The sequence below is a fragment of the Anabrus simplex genome, chromosome 3 (assembly GCF_040414725.1).
Source record: "Anabrus simplex isolate iqAnaSimp1 chromosome 3, ASM4041472v1, whole genome shotgun sequence".
Lineage (NCBI taxonomy): Eukaryota > Metazoa > Arthropoda > Insecta > Orthoptera > Tettigoniidae > Anabrus > Anabrus simplex.
The window spans coordinates 104,226,870-104,248,055 of NC_090267.1; the positions used below are offsets into that span (position 1 = coordinate 104,226,870).

The 21,186-nt window shown below is 38.6% G+C and overlaps 1 protein-coding gene across 1 annotated transcript in view; it reads right to left on the reverse strand.

Annotated features, from left to right (window-relative positions):
• LeuRS (Leucyl-tRNA synthetase) overlaps nt 1-21,186 on the reverse strand; it is a 427,288-nt gene that overhangs the window by 105,210 nt on the left and 300,892 nt on the right. The window contains exon 13 of the mRNA XM_067142663.2: nt 11,636-11,774. Within this exon, the coding sequence (XP_066998764.2) occupies nt 11,636-11,774 (139 nt within the window). The remainder of the gene's footprint in view (nt 1-11,635; nt 11,775-21,186) is intronic.

Sequence of the window (21,186 nt, forward strand, 5' to 3'; positions counted from 1 at the left end):
ACTGGTAGGAAATACCATCCAGGATCTTGATCTCCTCGATCTTCTTCTCACTGAGATATACCGGATAATTCTGATCTCGAGGAGAATGAAGACCAGGGCAGTTAGTGCACCTGTAAGGAGGTGTGCACTCTTTCGCGCCATGAGCTCCTCTTCCACATGTTAGTGATGGGACATTCGATTCATTTTACTGAATCGATTCATTTTACTGAATCAATTCATTTGATTCCGTTTACGTTACTGAATCGATACAGTGATCCGATTCACGGCTCATTGGTCACCGCTCCTACTGCATCTGTGTAGTATGTGCTGGTAAGACAGCAGCAATAGCATTCAGTGCTCGCAGCTGCCATCTGGTCTTCATACTATGAACTCCTTTCTTAGAAAAAATGCTAGTTACTCTAATACATCGAAGGTTTCCGGTGACGCAGGGTGGGAAAGGTTAGGATTAGGAAGGTAGCAGCCATGACCTGAATTAAGGTACAGTCCAAGCATTTCCTGGTGTGAAAATGGGGAAACTACGGAAAAACCATCTTAACGGCTGCCGACGGTGGGATTCGAACCCACCATCCCCTGAATGCAAGCGCATAGCCACGCGATATTAACCGCACGACAACTCGCTCAGTCATTTTTTTAAAAAAAAAAGTATTTTTCTATCAGCTGAGGATTTTTTTAAATAGTCATATTTTGTATAGGCTACCCGAGATGTACAGTAGCCCGCTGGTTTTCTGATTCAACATACTGTTATTGCGTCTGTCCACATATGATTGAAGTCTCGTGCAACGATGTGACATATGAACTGAGAGAATACTGAGCCGTTCTTCCCAATATAAAACAGGTACTTTTGAGTGGTCATGAGCATGACTCATAGTCATAGGGCAGGCTAGAGTCGAGTTTAATTGTCAAATGTCAACTAAGTTATAATACTAAGATTCATTAAACTAATAAATAGTATAACCTAATAGCCTACCTACTTACTAGCTACTTCAGAATTATGTTGTAACTACCTTTTTAACACTGCAAATAAATCCATATATTATTTAAACTTCCCTGTAAGAAGAGGACAGTGAATGCAAATGGGTATTATTTTCAAATGAGCTGAGCTCGAGAGTCCATTATAGCATACGATTCTTTCAGTGTAGCATGGCTCACTGTATGTCTCGCTGCAGTGAGCCGATAAGGAGCTGTGTGTATCTTGTGTCTCACTGAGCCGCGCTCGTTCACGATTCTTTCGATGTGCCATGGCTCACTGAATGTCTCGCTGCAGCGGAAGCTCGGCTCTCCGCGTGTCCAGTGAGCCGATGAGCCGTGTGTATCATGTGTCTCACTGAGCCGCGCTCGTTCACAATTCTTTCGATGTGCCATGATTCACTGATTCACTGTCTCGCTGCAGCGGAAGCTCGGCTCCCCGTCAACATCCAGTGAATGCGCCACTCAGCACTGTCCGCTGGGAGTAAGCTGAATCATGTGCCGTGAGCGCGCCGTTCCTGTGAATCGATTCACTCGGACACTTGAATGAATCGATACACTGCTTCGAATCATACATTCAGTAGCCAACACTACCACATGTACCACACACAGACTGATTCGAACAATGAGATACCATTTGTCTGAATCTTTGGTATTGATAGTACCGCATGGGAGGTGGAATGTACGGCCTCACATTGCAATAATAAGTTGTAAACTTGACTTTCTCTGGCAAGATCGACAATTTGAAGGAGACTATGAATGTACCCGTTGCAATGTCTTTGCCGTTGACTTAGCTGTAATGCACTAGATCTGTGTCACGTAATGGTGCTTCATATCTTCCATCAACTCTTCGTCACTGTTCAGGATGAGATCACGGTGGAAGATATCTCCACGAACCAGATTCCAGGTTTTGTGCTTTTTCACTTTGACAGGGATTTCGTTGAGCAACTGATCAACTTGAAGTGCAGTGCAAGTCTTAAGCATCAAACTACCATTGTGCATTTTCTTTAAGTCTTCCAGTTTGCAGTAGATACCTTCAATGTGTCTACTGAACAAGAGAGACTTTACCAGCTAAAAATCTTGCCATAGGTTCTGGTAGCAACCAGGTATCTAGGGAAGCTGGAATTCAAACTAACACACTGCACTGGTTCCCAGGTGGTTGCCCCTCATGAGGGAATCAAATGTTAAAGACAGCCACCCTGGGCAGGCTTAAGAAGTTTTGAAGCCATGCCCGAAATCATCCTTCCTGAATGCCACCCACTTCGATCAGGGACCCTGTGTAGCCAAGCCCAGCTGCCTAATATGGGCTGACTGAGGCAATGAGCACTAGGACTACCTTAAATCACTTGTAATAGCATGTACCCCATAGCGTATACAGAGTGATAAGCATACATTAAAAAAAAAAAAACCACAAATTCTGGCATTCAGCTATGTGGGGACCTGCACTGTCAGGCGGATACTACCACGCGGGTACATGGCGCTCCCACCCAACCGAATTTCTGCGACACCGTCGGGTTTTCGAGCGTAGTCACACATGTAAGGGCCCCATCCCCAAGCAGCATGCACATCAAAAATTTTGATTCGGTCTACAACTAACCCTACATTTTTTACATTTTTTTTAATAAATAAAAAATAAAGACCCTTTTAGTCGCCTTCTATAACAGACAGGGATTACCCATGGATGTATTCAACCCTTTCCACCCACAGGGGTACAACACATGGTACAAAGGCCACAATTCATTTCCGTGCCTAGGTCGTCCCTTTTAATCTCCTCTTAAGAAAGGGGATACCGCGGGTGTATTCTTCGTCTGCGTCTCCCACCCACAGGGGGTGTCACTCTTTTTAGTTAATTCTTACGACTGTGCATGTATTCTTCATCTGTGCCTGTAAAACTGTAAAACCTTGGATGGATTTATGACTTACCCTGCATCGTCAGGGGCTGACAAGAAATGGATATAGAAGAACTGGGACTGATGAGGAGAGGAACTTATCTATCTGAAGACAGCCAAATACAAAGGTGTCTTTCCTTGTTTCCTTTTCTATATATATATGTATTCTATGACAGGGAGTACAAGACGAACTGGCATAATTACCTCTAAAGATAATGACAAGATTTGAGCACTATGTTGGCCAAATAAACGACTTCCCGCAATTATGGGTTGCCACAACTGACAAAGTATAGTGCATCAGGATACAGAAATTTTTATCTTAAAGAAATATAGTGCAGACATGCCAACTTTCAAAAGTGAAAAATCAGGAGAAATTTGGCAGCGAATCGCGACGTATTACGACACATCACTGATGGCAGAACACGTACAAATTCTTTATAATTCAATACATTAACAATTCTATTTGGTCTACATATTATATATTTTTCATCATTTACGTGAATACTAAATACTGGACATACCTGAACTGTGGGAACATGTGACTTCTCATCCTTCAACATGGTGATCACATTACGACTAATTGTTGTTCAAAACACCAGTAGCTGACTTAGCCCTCTTCAGAAACTCGGAACTAAATTTTTGCTCAAAGCACTTGCCTTGCTGAACTGATTTCAAGGTTAAAAGTTTCTCCAAAGTTTGTTCACACAGCAAGGATCTGAACTGTGTTTTTGTCTTTGTGACTCAGCTAAAAATCTTTTCACATTCTGCATTGTTATGTGGAATTGACAAAATAGCAAGCATCACCTTAGAGAGTCTGTCATATTTAAGTACACCATCAGCTGATTTCATCTGACCTACCAATGCCCTTTGAACATCAATTCTTCCTTTTGCCAGGTCTGTTTCTTCGAGCTGAAAGTTACAGAACTGGGAGTGCAGAATATCAGTTTCTTTATCCAAATGTCCTGTTTCACTAGTCAAAATGTTCGGACACTTGTTAATGAAAAATCTAAGGCTAGAAAATGATGCCTTACTTATAGCAGAAATATATGCAACTTCTGCATTAATTAAAACTTCATCTTTGAATGGAAATTTGTGTTCTATGTAGTCACACGATGAAGAGAAACACTTTCTAACAGAAAGAATACGCACAATACGCACTTTTCCTCAGACTTCACGGTGTTTACTAAAACAAACGCAGAGTTCACTATCATCAGGTCACAATCATCCTTTTGATTTGCTGGAGTATGATAATCTACATCAAGGAGAGAGGAGGATCTTTTAATAACGTGTGGTTTCACAAACCTTGCCATCGCATTCTTCAATAGTTACTCCAAAACTGACCTCAATAAGTGGATGTGCGGCATACTTGACTGAAGAGCTATGTTTGGATTCTCAAAGATATCCATAAAACTTGACAGATAAAGGCAAAAAGATTTATGTAAATTTGAAGAAAGGAACATGAAAAGTCGTTCTTCATGTGACAATGCATGGCTCTTAGTGTCATCAGTAGTTTCATTTTTTTAGTGAAACTGATGACTGGGTTTTCCTTTTAACTGAGGAGTGAGGTAAAATGTTATGACAATCCTTAACCTGTACAGACAAACAAGACACATCTCCACTTAAACTGTGCTTAGAAATTTTGTAAGTCTTCAAAGTTCCTATCTGAGAATCCTTACTCACAATTTCGCTCCTGAATAACGTAACCAAAGGGTCCCACTGAAGCAAAATCCTATCTAAACACCTTCTTAGTGATAACCATTGAGTAGGCACATGCTTCAGAATTTTCCTGATCTCTGTGTTGCGTAAAGTCTGAAATTCTCTGAACTTTTCTTTCCTCTTTGCACTCCTTTCCAGATAATAAAATATATAAATAACACTTTCATCTACATTTATGGGAAGCACGCTGCACCCTTCTCGGCAGCAAGATTAATTAGGTAACAAGAGCAGCCTACGATGATTATGTTACTATTTTCCCACTTCAAACGTCCTGTCACACCATTCTTTAATCCTACCATTACTGGAGTATTATCAGCACAAAGAGCTAGGCAGTTTTTTAATGGAATGCAGAATTCCCAAAAAGTTGAGATCAAAAGATTGGCAATGTTAGCTCCAGTAGCATCCCCTTCTAAATTAGGCACAGAAAGTAGACAACTCTGAATTTCATTGAGTTCAGGCCTATAAATGTTACAACAATGGGATATATTTTCAAGTCGCTTTTATTGCTACCATCAGTAGCAACAGAAAATGCATTCACCTGCAAATGTGATACATTTCCGCCCTTTCCTCCATGCACATTTCTGTAATGCCCGACTCGTTGGCTGAACGGCCAGCGTACTGGCCTTCGGTTCAGAGGGCCCCGGGTTCGATTCCCGGCCGGGCCGGGGATTTTAACCTTCATTGGTTAATTCCAGTGGTCCGGGGGCTGGGTGTTTGTGCTGTCCCCAACATTCCTGCAACTCACACACCACACATAACACTATCCTCCACCACAATAACACGCAGTTACCTACACACGGCAGATGCCACCCACCCTCATCGGAGGGTCTGCCTTACAAGGGCTGCACTCGGCTAGAAATAGCCACATGAAATTAATTATTTCTGTAATGATAGCCGCTGTTTTCATTCTAGCACACACATATCGTTTAGCGATTTCTGAATCAGGAAACATTTTGCGAAACAAAGGTCCCGCGTGATCAGGACAATTTACAGGCATGTTATGTTCTACTATAAATGACGTAAATAACGCCTCGGCATTCGTCACAGGATTTACATCTTGGTTTTTACATGAAAAGTTCAGTTTCTGGTTTCTTTCTACATTCTAGACACTCTCCTTATGTTTTTTCGTTTGCATATGCTCGAGTATATCGCATTTCCCGCCATGTGTAACTGAAAAATCACACATACATATAGTACAGAATGTGAATGTTGGTCCCTTTCTGGATTCACTCAAACACGGAAACTCTTCCCTATTAGCACTTTTAAACACTGCTTCATATTTCTTTTTTGACATTTTGGCCAAAACAAATATTAAGGCACATCACAAGCACTTCTGCAGGTCTTGCCCTGGGTAGAACGACTATGGTGTGCTACTTCTGTGGTTAGGTTTCTCCAAAGAGAATGTTACTCGCTTGAAAAGAGAATGGCTGTATTATTATTATTTTATTTTATTTGCTATTTTGCTTAACGTCGCACCGACACAGATGTGTCTTATGGCGAAGATGGGATAGGAAAGGTCTAGGAAGTGGACGGAAGCAGCCATGGCCTTAATTACGGTACAGCCCCGGCATTTGCCTGGTGTGAAAATGGGAAACCACGGAAAACCATCTTCAGGGCTGCCGACAGCGGGGCTCGAACCCACTATCTCCCAATTACTGGATACTGGCCACACTTAAGCGACTGCAGCTATCGAGCTCAGTTGACTGTATTATAGACCAAAGAGGAGCACATGACTGGCCACCATGCCCCATACTGCCATCTGGTATCATTATTAGAACTTCTATCGAGCAGCCATATTCAGCCATATATCGACAGAACGAGGAAATCCGCGGGAGTTTAAAATAATACGAAAATTAAGGATACTGCTCTGAAAATTGGGAGATCGGACCCGCCGATTGGGAGGAATGATGAAAAATCGGGAGTCTCCCGCTCAAATCGGGAGACTTGGCATGTCTGATAGTGGTATTATGGCTTTTAAATTACAGAGGTCCGAACAAGTGGGATCTCAGGATGTTTAAAAATCCATGTATGATGGTGGTACCGGTAACTATACTTTCAATGTTGTTCATAGGCAGCTGGAAATTTTTCCAAAATTCTACAAATAAGGCAGATATAGTCCCACGACCTCCAACCATTAAGCCAATAATCTTTTCATTCAGCTGGTACTTATTTTGTAGAATGGTATGGTAGGTGCGTAAATGTTCTGTTTCTCAAGGAGGATTTCAGTAGGTGCTCAAATCGGAGAGTCTGATCGATAACGAAGCCTTTCTTGTCATGATCTTTAACCCTAGAATGGTAACAAGGAAATTTAACGCTTATTGGTAACTACTTTACAAAGGTGAAAAATGAGAGTATCCTCCTAATTCAATACAATAAATATTCCGTCATTAGACGGAGTAAACAAATTCAAACATGTTTCAGCTCGTTTGAGCCATCTTCAGTGAAAAATGAGGGGAGATTTGAAATAATTTACATAATATAAGTTGAAAAAATGCTAAAAAACATAATGAAGGAGCAAATGATAAAACAAACAAAAGAGAGCCTAGACGGAAACAAAATTAGTACAAATATACAATATTTACATCAATATGCAGAGTAAAAAACAACTCACTGCGACAAAATTCAGTGAAAAGGTGTTAATTTAAAATAATAATTGAAACTAAAAACTGTGTTAACCTTTGTTTTTCTTAAGGCCGGTCTCAACTGTTTAACATTTAACACCAACATGTTAAATTTAACATGTTATAGTTGACATGTATATTGTGATTGAGTCTTCCAATTGACTTTGCATGTTAACTCAGAATGTTGAGTTAACACTTTTAACATGTTGGCGTGTTTTCCGCTCCAAGTGGAAAACATGTCAAGTCAATTGTTGTTCGTGTGTTGTCGGCACAGCTTCGGTAACTTCCATGTTGTTTCCATGCCAACACATAACCTAAACGACGCAAACGACGTGCTCCTCATGAAGTAGGATTATAATTACAACACTCCTTCTCTTTGTTATAAGCTACAAATACAGTACACGCACGTGTGTCGTTCTCTCTGCACTATACAAAATGTATAGTCAGAAATGGAGTAGAGCAAGGAGATTACTCTGGACTTAATCAATGATATAATAGAAAGGCCTTATTTGTGGGATGTCTCATCAGACGAATACAGATATAAAGCGAAGAAAGCCGACAGTTTCCAGGAACTCGAAAATATCAATAATTGTTCCCGCGAGTAAATCGAAGAAAAAACTAGCGTCCCTCCGCTTCCAGTACAGTCGAGAATTGCAGAAAGTTCAGAAAATTCGGTAGTCGGAGCAGACGAAGTTTATAGGCTACTTCAAAGTGGTTTGCTTTTGAAGCAATGAGCAGAGTGAGGGGAGGAAATGTGCCTAATAAAACTGCATTTCTAAATCATAACAAGAAGCAATAGTGGCAATAACAAAGGCCAATTCCTCTTCATCTGAGTCCATTGTCCTTATTTAAAAATACTAGACACCATCTAAATGTGTTACCATAAATTGATATGATGAACTACCTGTATATAAACAAAGGATGTCAAGTTTAACATGTTTATTAAGTGTGGACATAATGTTAAATGAAACAGTTTTTGACATTTAACATTTAACATGCTGATGGTGTCACCAGTTAAGATTTAACACTTTTAACATTTAACATGTTGTTGTTAAATGTTAATCAGTGGAGACCGGCCTTTAGGTTAACACAGTTTTCAGTTTCAATTATTATTTTAAATTAACACCTTTTCACTGAATTTTGTCGCAGTGAATTGTTTTTTGCTCCGCATATTGATGTAAATATTGTATATTTGTACTAATTTTGTTTCCGTCTAGGCTCTCTTTTGTTTGTTTTATCATTTGCTCCTCCATTACGTTTTTTAGCATTTTTTCAACTTATATTATGTAAATTATTTCAAATCTCCCCTCATTTTTCATTGAAGATGGCTAAAACGAGCCGATAGATGTTTGAATTTGTTTACTCCGTCTAATGACGGAATATTTATTGTATTGAATTAGGAGGATACTCTCATTTTTCACCTTTGTAAAGTGAAAACCGTTAATACGGAATGATTCTAATATCTTGTAATATTGGTAACTATACGCTTCCAAGGCGTACACAGCGCAAAACGTCTGTACTGTCTCCTATCTTTCTTTTCTCCAACGTTCTTCATGTTAACTACATCACTAAGTATAGAGGTGAATTAAATTATATTTTCTTTCTGAAACTTGAATTAATTATTCTTTTTCCAACACAAGATATACAAGGCACAAGTAGTACATAAAAATAAACACCGGTAAAAATCTAGACTCTCAAGACAGTCTTACTAGCTTGTTGAAAGTAAATTCTTGTTCCAGAAGTAACTCAAGTAAAAGAAAAATAACCTACAACAAATTTGATAAAAACTCATGAAATAAATTTGAAAGAATCACATCAATTGATGGTAACTATGCGCCTCTCAGGTGCACTACATTACGTAGGAGGGTTATTACTCACCGAACGTGGACAGGAACACGGGTGGGACGTGACTGACACACGTAGTGGGGCTGTTTGAAGCATAGCTGGAGGATAGGGATGCCCTGTCAAGGTCACTCGCTTTGGCGGGCATTTACATTTGCGTGTACGTCTATGAGGCGTATTGTTACCATTCTATGGTTAAAGGCGATTATGTCAATTCGTCCTGTACTCTCAGTCATAGACTAACTATGGACTTCTGATATTGGTCTGTCATTTATTGTTTCTTTTTTTTTTTTTTAAATTTTGCTTTATGTCCCACCGACACAGAGAGGTCTTACGGTGACGAAGGGGTAGGAAAGGGCTAGGAGTGGGAAGGTAGCAGCTGTGGTCTTAATTAAGATACAGTTCCAGCATTTGTCTGGTGTGAAAATGGGAAACCAGGAAAACCATTTTCAGGACTGCCGACAGTGGGGTTCGAACCCACTATCTCCCGGATGCAAGCTCATAGCTGCGCACCCTTAACCGCATGGCCAATCATTCATTGTTTATTCATATTATGTGTTCCATATCATGTTTCTACACTGTGTGATCAAAAGTATCCATACACCTGGCTGAACATGACGTACAAGTTCGTGGCGCCCTCCATCGGTAATGCTGGAATTCAATATGGTGTTGGTCCACCCTTAGCCTTGATGACAGCTTACACTTTTGCAGGCATACGTTCAATCAGGTGCTAGAAGGTTGCTTGGGGAATGGTAGCCAGTTCTTCATGGAACGCTGCACTGAGGAGAGGTAGCGATGTCAGTCGGTGAGGCCTGGCACAAAGTCGGCGTTTCAAAACATCCCAAAGGTGTTGTATAGGAATCAAGTCGGGACTCTGTGCAGGCCAGTCCATTACAGGGATGTTATTGTCGTGTAACCACTCCGCCACAGGCCGTGCATTATGAACAGGTGCTCGATCGTGTTGAAAGATGCAATCGCCATCTCTGAAGTGCTCTTCAACAGTGGGAAGCAAGAAGGTGCTTAAAACATCAATGTAGGCCTGTGCTGTGAAAGTGACATGCAAAACAACAAGGGGTGCAAGCCCCCTCCATGAAAAGCACGACCACACCATAACACCACCACCTCCGAATTTTACTTTTGGCACTACACACGCTGGCAGGTAAGGTTCACTGGGCATTCGCCATACCCACACCCTGCCATCAGATTGCCACATTGTGTACCGTGATTCGTCACTCCACACAACGTTTTTCCACTGTTCAATCGTCCAATGTTTACGCTCCTTACACCAAGCAAGGCGTCCTTTGGCATTTACCTGCGTGATGTGCGGCTTATGGGCAGCCGCTCGACCATGAAATTCAAGTTTTCTCACCTCCCGCCGAACTGTCACAGTACTTGGAGTGGATCCTGATGCAGTTTGGAATTCCTGTGTGATGGTCTAGATAGATGCCTGCCTATTACACTTGAAGACCCTCTTCAAATGTCGGCGGTCTCTGTCAATCAACAAACAAGGTCGGCCTGTACGCTTTTGTGCTGTACGTGTCCCTTCACGTCTCCACTTCACTATCACATCAGAGATAGTGGACCTAGGGATGGTTAGGAGTGTGGAAATCTCGCGTACAGACTTCTGACACAAGTGACATCCAATCACCTGACCACGTTCGAAGTCCGTGATTTTGGCGGAGCGCCCCATTCTGCTCTCTCACAATGTTGAAAGACTACTGAGGTCACTGCTATGGAGTACTTGGAAGTAGGTGGCAGCACACAATGTACCTAAGATGAAAAACGTATGTTTTTGGGGGTGTCTGGATACTTTTGATCACATAGTGTATCTTCCTATATATGAATTAATATTATTTATTACAGTTCCAACAATTTCAATATTTATGCACACATTCAAAACAGAAACCAAAGTTTAGCAGCAAGTAAAAGAATTGACGAGATTAGTACGAGAAATACTATACATTAACATAAATATGATTGTAAATAAAGATCTCTGCACATGGTTATGAGAGTATTTAGGGGTTGTAGTAAGGATGTAAAGGAGAGAGCATATTTGTCTCTGGTGAGACCTCAACTTGAGTATGGTTCCAGTGTATGGGATCCTTACCAGGATTACTTGATTCAGGAACTGGGAAAAATCCAAAGAAAAGCAGCTCGATTTGTTCTGGGCGATTTCCGACAAAAGAGTAGCGTTACAAAAAGGTTGCAAAGTTTGGGCTGGGAAGACTTGGGAGAAAGGAGATGAGCTGCTTGACTAAGTGGTATGTTCCGAGCTGTCAGTGGAGAGATGGCGTGGGAGGACATCAGTAGACGAATAAGTTTGGATGGTGTCTTTAAAAGTAGAAAGATCACAATATGAAGATAAAGTTGGAATTCAAGAGGAAAAATTGGGGCAAATATTCATTTATAGGAAGGGGAGTTAGGGATTGGAATAACTTACCAAGGGAGACGTTCAATAAATTTCCAATTTCTTTGCAATCATTTAAGAAAAGGCTAGGAAAACAACAGCTAGGGAATCTGCCACCTGGGCGACTGCCCTAAATGCAGATCAGTAGTGACTGATTGATTGATTGATTGATTAACTTAAGGTAGAGACTTTACCTGCATCAGCCATTGTTTCTACAAAATTAGCATCTTCAATGGAGTCTCCTGAGTCAGCAAGACATAATCGCATTCCATCTGCACTGAACTTGCGTACAGCATCAGCCAGAGTTAGGAAGTTTCCTTCAGACTTCGACATCTGTAAGGAAATGATAACATACATAGTTAAGTAGAATTTACACAGTTGGGGATGAAAAGAAAAATTCTCCATGAGAAATAGATTTTCTTTATTCAACATTCCAGGGAGAAAGGAGGAAGAGTTAATTTTCATCAAATTCCACAATGGTAGAAATAACCAACAAGAGGCAGAAGAAAGAGGCTTTAAGGGGAGTTCACAATAAAGTTTTTCACTAATTCAGCAGATTTTGAGCTATTACATCATGTCAAGTGTATATACAGTAGAACATGGGCCTACCTTACATTTTTGCTTTTTACTTAACATCTCTTTGGTATGTATTATATATAGGATCAACCACCTAAAACTTGCACTCAAAATATTTCGGAAAGGGAAGGAGGTGCTATTAATTTAATTTCATTTAATTTTGCACAATGTGCATAAGTAGAGGACATAATCTTAAATATTAAACACTTTCGCAGAATTTTGTCAGACATATTTCTCTGCACTTACATGTCATTACGTGATATCTGTCACATGGGTTACCACAAAGTTTGCATACGCTTAATTCGTCTGGTTGATGTCTCTCATGCACATACGGGGGTGAAAACTATGAACCACAAAACGTGCCACGATGTGTCTCAATGCATAATTGGCTTTTATCCATTCTCTATTAATCATTGCATCTGTAGCGTAACATTCAGAAAATATTTGAGGCTTCTAGTATCAAAACCGGCCAAGTCACTCGAGGCATATTTTTCAATATGGATGAAAAACCTGTAGAGACAAAGCAATGATGGTCAGAAAAGACTTTTTTTCACAGTTATATCCTTAATGGTTTAATATTTAAGTTCCGCTATTTTGAGAAACCTAACTCATAATTAACCCATCTTTTTTGTTAATTTAAATTTTGACTTGGCCGTTTTTGTTGCAATTTTGTACAATTTCAGTCTGTTTTTGTAAAACTGTATTCTTTTTAAATTCCAAATGCTTGTGAAAAAAGGCAATTAAATGAAAATAAATTGACATTTTAATTACTTTTCTTTATTGCAATTAAAAAAATCATTTCAGCATAAATGAGATAATAATAAACGAAGAAGAACATCATAAAGCTGAGGAGAATACAAAATAGGATTTCTCTCACTAAAAGTTTATAGTTGACTTCGATCTTGAACACAGTCACTTATGTTAATAGAATCATTATTAAGATAGGTACTGTTCAAACATACTAAGTAATATTGTTGTTGAAAGTCTTCAATTTGCTCTCATTTATAATACAATATCAGGCATTTCTCGTGGAGTATTGATGCAGACTTCAGACGGTGTTGGAACTCTCATGACCAACGAAAGCTGTTTCACTTGCTAATATTACAGTTTTATAAAACTGCAGTGCTGGAAGATTTCTGACGCTATATTATTATTGCTATGGTTTTTAATGTGAGCTAGAACACACACTCACACAAACATGCATAGTTAGATCATTTTATTTTCTTCTCAAATGGGCTCATTTGAATTCTTTTTTAATCTCGAAAAATGAAACATAGAAACCCATATTTTAGGTTTGACAGTTCTGCGAGGCTAATTTCTGAAAAGACATCAACCTAAAATCAACCTAACTGCTTCACGGATCGAACGGGAAACTTCAATAATCTGTAGTAAAATAAAATGAAATATTATTCTTACCGCTCTCGTTTTCATTGTTGTGATTTCCACTGTGACGTATCTCTTGTTCTCTTTCTGGGGGTTTCATTTATTGATGTTTCCATTATATGGCACAAGGTATAAAAGTAAATTTTTCAGTTCACCACTCGGAACAATATCCATGTTACAGCACACAATAATGACAAAATACGACACACCGGAAATAGGATTGCTTTGGCGCCAATGATGGTAAGAAGCCCGCAAATACGTAAATCAGTGTTGCAAACGAACAAAAGACAAAATATTATGACTTCAAAGAATATACATTACAAGGAACGATTTTGCCTACTGATATTATCACATTGTTGCTTAATGTAACAACACAAGGTTCCAGACAATAATGCTGCATCATATTGTCGCTCGTTCCTTGACTTGGCCGGTTTTGAATTCACTGGCTGCATGACTTGGCCGATTCTGTTGCACAACCGAGAATTCAGTGCTCTATAACATGAAGACATGGACGATTTTAAAGCATATTCTTGTTTCACCTGATAGTGCTATACTTCTACTTCAAATTGATAACCTTAACTCATTTTCGTAAATTTTGTGACTTGGCTGGTTTTGATAACCAAAGGCTTATAACTGAAGCCCACACACAGAATTATTAGAATGTGTATTATTTTAGCAAGTTACATTTTTTCAAATACAACAATGCCTACTGACTGGAGTAAATTAGGATGTCAAAGGGTTTTTTTTTTCCCTTCAAGATTCTAGTATGTAGTTTGAAAGCTGTAAAAACTGACAGTTGTCTGTTCCATTCAACTGCTTAGTTACGAGGCTAAGATGTTGTTATGTTTGTTTCCTTTACCGTACACTGATTGCATTACAATTTCTTTGTCAGTTACTTTATGATAGTTCAAGAAGCAGGACTTGGTGGAAGATGGCATTTACCAATGCTGAAAAGGCTGACATATTAATGGTGTATGGAGAATGTAGGAAGAATGCTGCTTGTTCTTGTGCCTCATACATGGAACGATATCTCAATAGATGTCACCCATATCAACAATTATTTGTGAACTTCTTCAAAGAATTATCTGAAACTGGAGCTGTAACACCTAGAAAATGCAAAAGAAACAAATGAGTAACTGCAGAAGAGAGTGAAATTAATGTTCTAGCTGCTGTTACTGTAGATCCGCACATTAGTTCCTGTGTAATCATACGAGGAAGTGGCACAAGTCAGTCAAGTGTACTACACATCCTCCTCTGCCATATCATGTACTCCATAAAGAGCTACTTGGAACTGATTGAGAATCGTGTTAACTTTTGTACAGGGGCATTAAGACAAGATGCACCATATTTATTGTGAATGAAGCAAACCTTCGAAACATCCACATGAGCGCACACAGAGTTTAAAAACAATTACACAAATTAACATAACCAAGTTACTTTCTTTGCAGCAACTTCACAGTTGCTTATTTTGCCTCACATATATCCTTCTCAGAAACTGCTTTTGATAGCAGGTCTCAGAGCATGATAACATTTTAGTTTTTTCCCCCAAGAGAGCACTGATGAAAACGAAGTAGTTGCACTCAATAAAACAACTACTTCTGCAAGCCTCATCACTGAGTCATTAAAATGGAATTTGTCCAAAATGTAGTTGCATGTTATAGTGATGAAATTTCTTACCAATATGAAGAATTTTCTTTGTCATCTTTCTGACAAATCCTGCTATTGAACTTTGTATCAGTAATGCATTTCAAACTTACTTCTAACCGATTTCCAATCTTTTCACGTTTCACAAACCTCACCATTAAATCCATCAACAATCTATCCATGTATCTGGCCACTTTATATAAGAAGGGAGATTCTTGCAACATGATGCTATACTCTGTGAAAATGAGAAGTGTGTTCTTCAGAAATAACATGTAAAGTTTAGTGGCATCATTTTCCATTGCTACTTTCACTGCAAGAAATTTGCTATTTCTGGTCTCTTCTGGCTTGATTTCTTTACCAACATGAAACAACAATTTCAATGGCTCCCCTAAGACCCTGTTTATTGAATCCATGAAAGATAACCGACTTGTGCTAACATGTTTCAAGATTTTGTGACTTTTGAGCTCAGGTCCACTTCCTGATACATCTTCAATTGTTTATTTCTTTTGAAGCTTCTTTCAAGAAAGAAATGTATGTCTACTAATAATGTCTCCACGCTTGCACTTGCTTCCAATGTTTTAGTAGGCTACTGTGCAGCCAAATGAAGTAGGTGATAGATACAGCTTTGTATAACCATCAAAGGATTCTGCTGTTTAAAAAATGTTGCCATTCCCTAAAATTTAACTATCACCGTATTTGCATTGTTGCAACCAAATGGTAAATAGTTTTCTAATTTCAGCATCTTGATCTAATTTCTCTATTCAACACGTGAAATATTCCTTCCCCAATGTTATCAACACGATCCATCAAAGCAAGCAGTAGAGTAACGATCTGTTCTTTTTTCTCACAAAAATAAGTAAAACACCAATGGATACAATTTGCAGTTTTTTTTCTCAATACTACCATCGGTAGTAAGGTGCATGCTGAAGACTAAGGTACTGCTGACTCAGACGTGCTTCTCACTATTGCAGTTGTCTTGGTTCTGTAACTTCCATACTCTTTAGCAATTTCTGAGCCTGGAAACATGGCCTTGAATAATGGTCTAGCATGGTCTGCTGCAGATAAAGGAAGTTTCTGTTCAATCAAAAAACATGCAAAATAACATTTCGCCTGTATAAGACTATTATCGTTGCATTTTGTAGTTAAAAAAACCCGCTGGGCTGAATAGCTCGGATGGTAGAGTGCTGGCCTTATGAGCCCAATTTGCAGGTTCGAACCTGTCTCAGTCCAGTTGCAAATACATCAGCCTTATGTCAGCAGATTTACTGGCATGTAAAAGAACTCATGTGGGACAAAATTCTGGCACCTTGGCATCTCCACAATCCGTAGAAGTAGATAGTGGGATGTGAGACCAATAACAATATTATTTTGTAGTTTAAAAAAAAAGTGTGTGTCTTGCATTGCCCTTTGATGCGCCTGCACTTCTCATGTTCTTTTTAGATTTTACATGATGTTGGCAGTCATTGCATCCTCCGTACTTACCTGAAAAATCTCACTTGCATATTTCACAAAACACATTGTTCGGTGAAAATTCAGAAGGTCCTAGATGTGGAAACTCATCACTGTATACTGCTTTCGGTAATGCTGATTTGCCGCAAATCGTTTTTGTTCATCGTCACTCGGTTCTTCATTGCTTTTACGCTTAAACATCTTGTTATTTTATTTAACACAGAAATAGGTTCACACTACATGACATCAGCATCACTTTGAACAACTTTCTATTTTGGAACAAAAGCAGGCAACTTATTATTAAACCAGAGCTGTAGCTCGGAAGACAAGTCTCGAAGGAGGATTGAGACGGAAGTCACTTGCGAGACAGATCTCGTCGTGTATATTAATAAAGTTTGTTTCCCGCTGACGATACTTGTCTCCTCCTGCTTGAGATGAGTCTCGCACGATGACTCTGGTATCTGTCAGCTGACCCCGTAGCTGTATAAAAAAACACACCCTAATAAGAGAAAAATTGCAACTGCCCCATGCTTTGCCTACATTCTTTAAACTTCTTCTGACTTAGTTTACTTCAAATAGATGGTGACGGAGGAAGAGAGTGCGGAGTGTCAGGTTCGTTTTATCGATATTGTGATTTTCGCAAAATTTCAACTTCCCGAAAAACGCAGAATGAAATCCACCGCAATGGGTTGCATACGTGACCGTTGCCATGATCTCTTAAATATCGAGTTGATGGATGCTCAAATTAAAAAAATAGTATGACACATGAAAAGTAGGTTGAAAACAAAAACGGATGTGAAAAGAACAGGAATTAAGCCTACTGTGCTCAAGGATTGGGAGAAAACGCTCCTAAAGATGATGCAGGCGGTTACAAACCCCACTAATGCCCAAAATACCAGGTAAGAATGAACAATTTAGAATTATAAGTCATGAATGCACATTTATTAATAGTTAGATTACATTTATTCCACAATTATATCTATCTTATTATAATTCACGAGTGGTTGCTGGGGTTACGGCGCATCGACGAGTGATGTTTTGTCTCCCGACCTTCCTTTAGAGGGCATTCCCCTTAAGGATCTTTCGTCGCCGCATAATTCATTTGGTACCACACGTGGAGGACCATCTAGACCTAAAAAGAGGAAACTAGGAGAATTCGAAACAGATCTGACAAGTGACATAACAATCGGAGAACTACAAAGAGTGGTTTTGTTGAAATAGATGAAAGGCGTTAGATTTACAAGTGAAAAAGATAAAAAAGCGACAGTGTATTCTTGAAAAAATAGAAGAGCTAAATTCAGTGCAAAAACAGGTTTTACAATTTGCAAATGGAAAATCTTTCACATGAGAGGGAGAAAAGAGCAGAACAAGTGCAACTGAAATGGAACACACACCAATATTTTTTCATTTAGAATAGAGGTTGACAGCCTTTTCTTCTTCTTCTTCTTCTTCTTCTTCTTCTTCTTCAATTGTGTTTCACTTGGGAGTCTATTCTCTAAACTATGCCTTTCGTATAAATCAATATTAAATAATCACTACAGTTAATATTTTAATTCTTTCTAGGCTTACATAAACGTAGTGGCTCGTACTCTTGTTGTACTAGCACCCCAGCTTGGGAACAACTGATTTAAGGTTTTTTTTCTTCTAAGTTTCCTTTAAGATATTGTGTAAGAAGTTACATTGTATTTATCATCATATTTATGGGTAGGATCCACAATGCATATTTTTCTGCTGTCATTGAACGTCACTCGAACACTTTGTAATACACGTTTCCTACTTCATTCTTCACGAATATGAAGAGTTTATTTACCATACCTGTGTATAGTTAGAGGTGTTTCTGCATACTACCGATACCTATGTACTGTTGCATATTTTCTAGATTCTGCTGCACGAAGTGTCTAACCATATTCATAAATGAATATGAACTAACAAAGGAGTTGTTTGAGCTGGACCAGACCAATTGCAATGAAATTAGTAACATGATTAGCTAAGACATCCGGAACTTAATGGTTATAGCCGTTCTGCCGTGAAATAATATTTTCGTACCGGTACTTATACACAGTAAATTTTTGCCTCCAGTTTTAAATGGAACGTGGTGTATAGATGGAAGCAATTGCAATGAAACGTGGTAGGATGATCAATTAAGACATCAGAACATCGCTGCATGCCTGCTGTTGTTATATAGGCTACCCACCTTGTGACAAAATGAATGACTCTCAACTAGAATGCGGAAGTTTCCTCTTCTTTGCATGTAAAAGGCTGTTTATAGCATGACGGGAGAGTTGGCCGTGCGGTTAGGGGCGTGCAGCTGTGAGCTAGCATCCGGGAGATAGTGGGTTCGAACCCCGCTGTCGGCAGCCCTGAAGATGATTTTCTGTAGTTTCCCATTTTCACACCTTAATTAAGGCCATGGCCGCTTCCTTCCCACTCCTAGGCTTTCCCTATCCCATCGCCAACATAAGACCTATCTATGTTGGTGCGACGTAAAACAAATTGTAAAAAAAAAAAAAAAAAAATGTTTATAGCATGCATGTTTATATACGGACGACGAAGACTTCATGTTACATATTTTAGCTTCAATTGTAAATGACAAACAAGTATTAAAACTCTAATATTTTGAAATATTCATATACTGTGCATGTTAGTAAAATGTGTTTGACGAGCATGGTATTCTGTTCATGTTGTCAAAATCTCTTTTTCATTTTAAAGTGTACTATTTATTTTAACTTTAAAATAGGACTATTGGTGCATTTCTACAGTGCATACATGAGGTCATTACAGCTCCAAACCTTCCAGCTGTTCTTTAGCAATTAATTATAACACGGTCGTTGACTTTATGACAACGTTAATATCACCAAAAGAATATAAGACAGGTGGATTGACTATTCATCCAAGTTCCATCAAAATCTGTCTGATCCAAACCAAATGGTTCCCTTGTAGTACTCGGCGGAAGTGATATTTTGGTGCAATGGTTGAGAAAGAGCAGCACTTATAGAGGCAGCAAATCATTGGCCGAATAAAGTTATTATGCGAATCTGTTAAATGCTGCGGAATCTGTTACAGTATTTCTTAACGGTAAAAGCCGCCGGTTGATATCTTTAAAATAAAATTGGAAACAGTGCAATCGAAAAAGGGTATTTTAAGGCATTTAAAGTAAACATAAATTGGATAGCTTACACCAGGACCAAAGATACTCACAAATTCGCACAATAGCATTCGACTAACGTGCGATAGAAAGCGATAATTTTCAGACTATCAAAATAATAATAATAATAATAATAATAATAATAATAATAATAATAATAATAATAATAATAATAATAACAACAACAACAACAATAATAATTTTGTGTGGCTATTCCTAGACTGGTAGAGCCCTTGTAAAGTAGACCCTCCGAAGAGGATGGGTGGCATCTGCCGTGTATAGGATACTGCGTGTTATTGTAGTGGAGGATAGTATCGTGTGCAAGTTGCAGCAATGTTGGGGATTTAAGCATGTTTTCTTTAGGCCTTTTCCGTGATTGTGAATTAATTATTTAGAAAGTGTTAGTCGTATTTTGTCACCAGAAAAAGTGTCAACGTACATAAAAAATCACAAATGCGGAATCCATTAAGAATAATTAAATTAATGTAATGATTACCTACTAAAAAAATTGTCAGAATTGTATGTTGCATGGTTTTGCATATGTATGCTTTGATTTTGAACATTTTAGTGTTTCTGATGCATGTAAATCCTATAGCTAATGCCTATCATCGTCAGCATCGTTATCATTTTTGTTATATCAATAAAAATAAAATTTGCACTCACCTACAAACCATGAATTTCCCTCTCTGTGCTTCTGCACTTCGTCAGCAGGTACTTGAACATCCTCATCTTGTTCTAAAGGTACTTTCTGCTACAGGTAGTCTTTGTAATGCATTTATTGTACGTTCTCTGTTCTGGACAAAGCATTCTGAAAAGTTGTCATGAACCATGGTGCTATCCCATATCCTTCATCACCCTGAATAAGTGCATTTGCTCGATTGCCAGTCATTATTGTGCCTGCAGTGGTATTCCTTCAAATTCTTGCATCGTGGACAGAACCTCTCCAGGCGGTGCCTACACTTGTGAATTCTATCCTGGCATTGCGCGTAGCTTGCATATTTATACTGGGAAGCCCCTTTCTGTTAATATATTTATCTCCATGTATGTGTGGTTTCCTGATTAGCACATTAAGCTCCAGTTTATTCATATACATTTGGAGATGTGTCTCCGAGGGAATCCGCTAACGAGCTGTGTTTCAAGGAGCAAAGGTCTTTGCTGAGACATAGCTTTTTTATTCATATACATTTGAGACATGTCTTAATATTTTGAGACAAGAGATACATCTCCGGTTTATTCATATCACCCAATTAGAACAAGAATTCAATACCGAATTATAATCATTATAAAATATCAAAGCCATTTCTTATTAACAGTGGTGATGTAGTTATTTTATTATTATTATTATTAATTATATACAGTCGTATCAGCACACACTTTATTAAAACATAACCGGTTTTCGGACACTAAAGTCCATCATCAGTGTTAAAATTTAAATTTAATTTTACATAACTGTGTTGTCAAAATTGGTTAAAATGAGTTTAAAATGTAGCCCTGTTGACATCAACTGAAAAAATAAGAAAAAGGAAAAAAAAGTGTAAAAGTATGAAA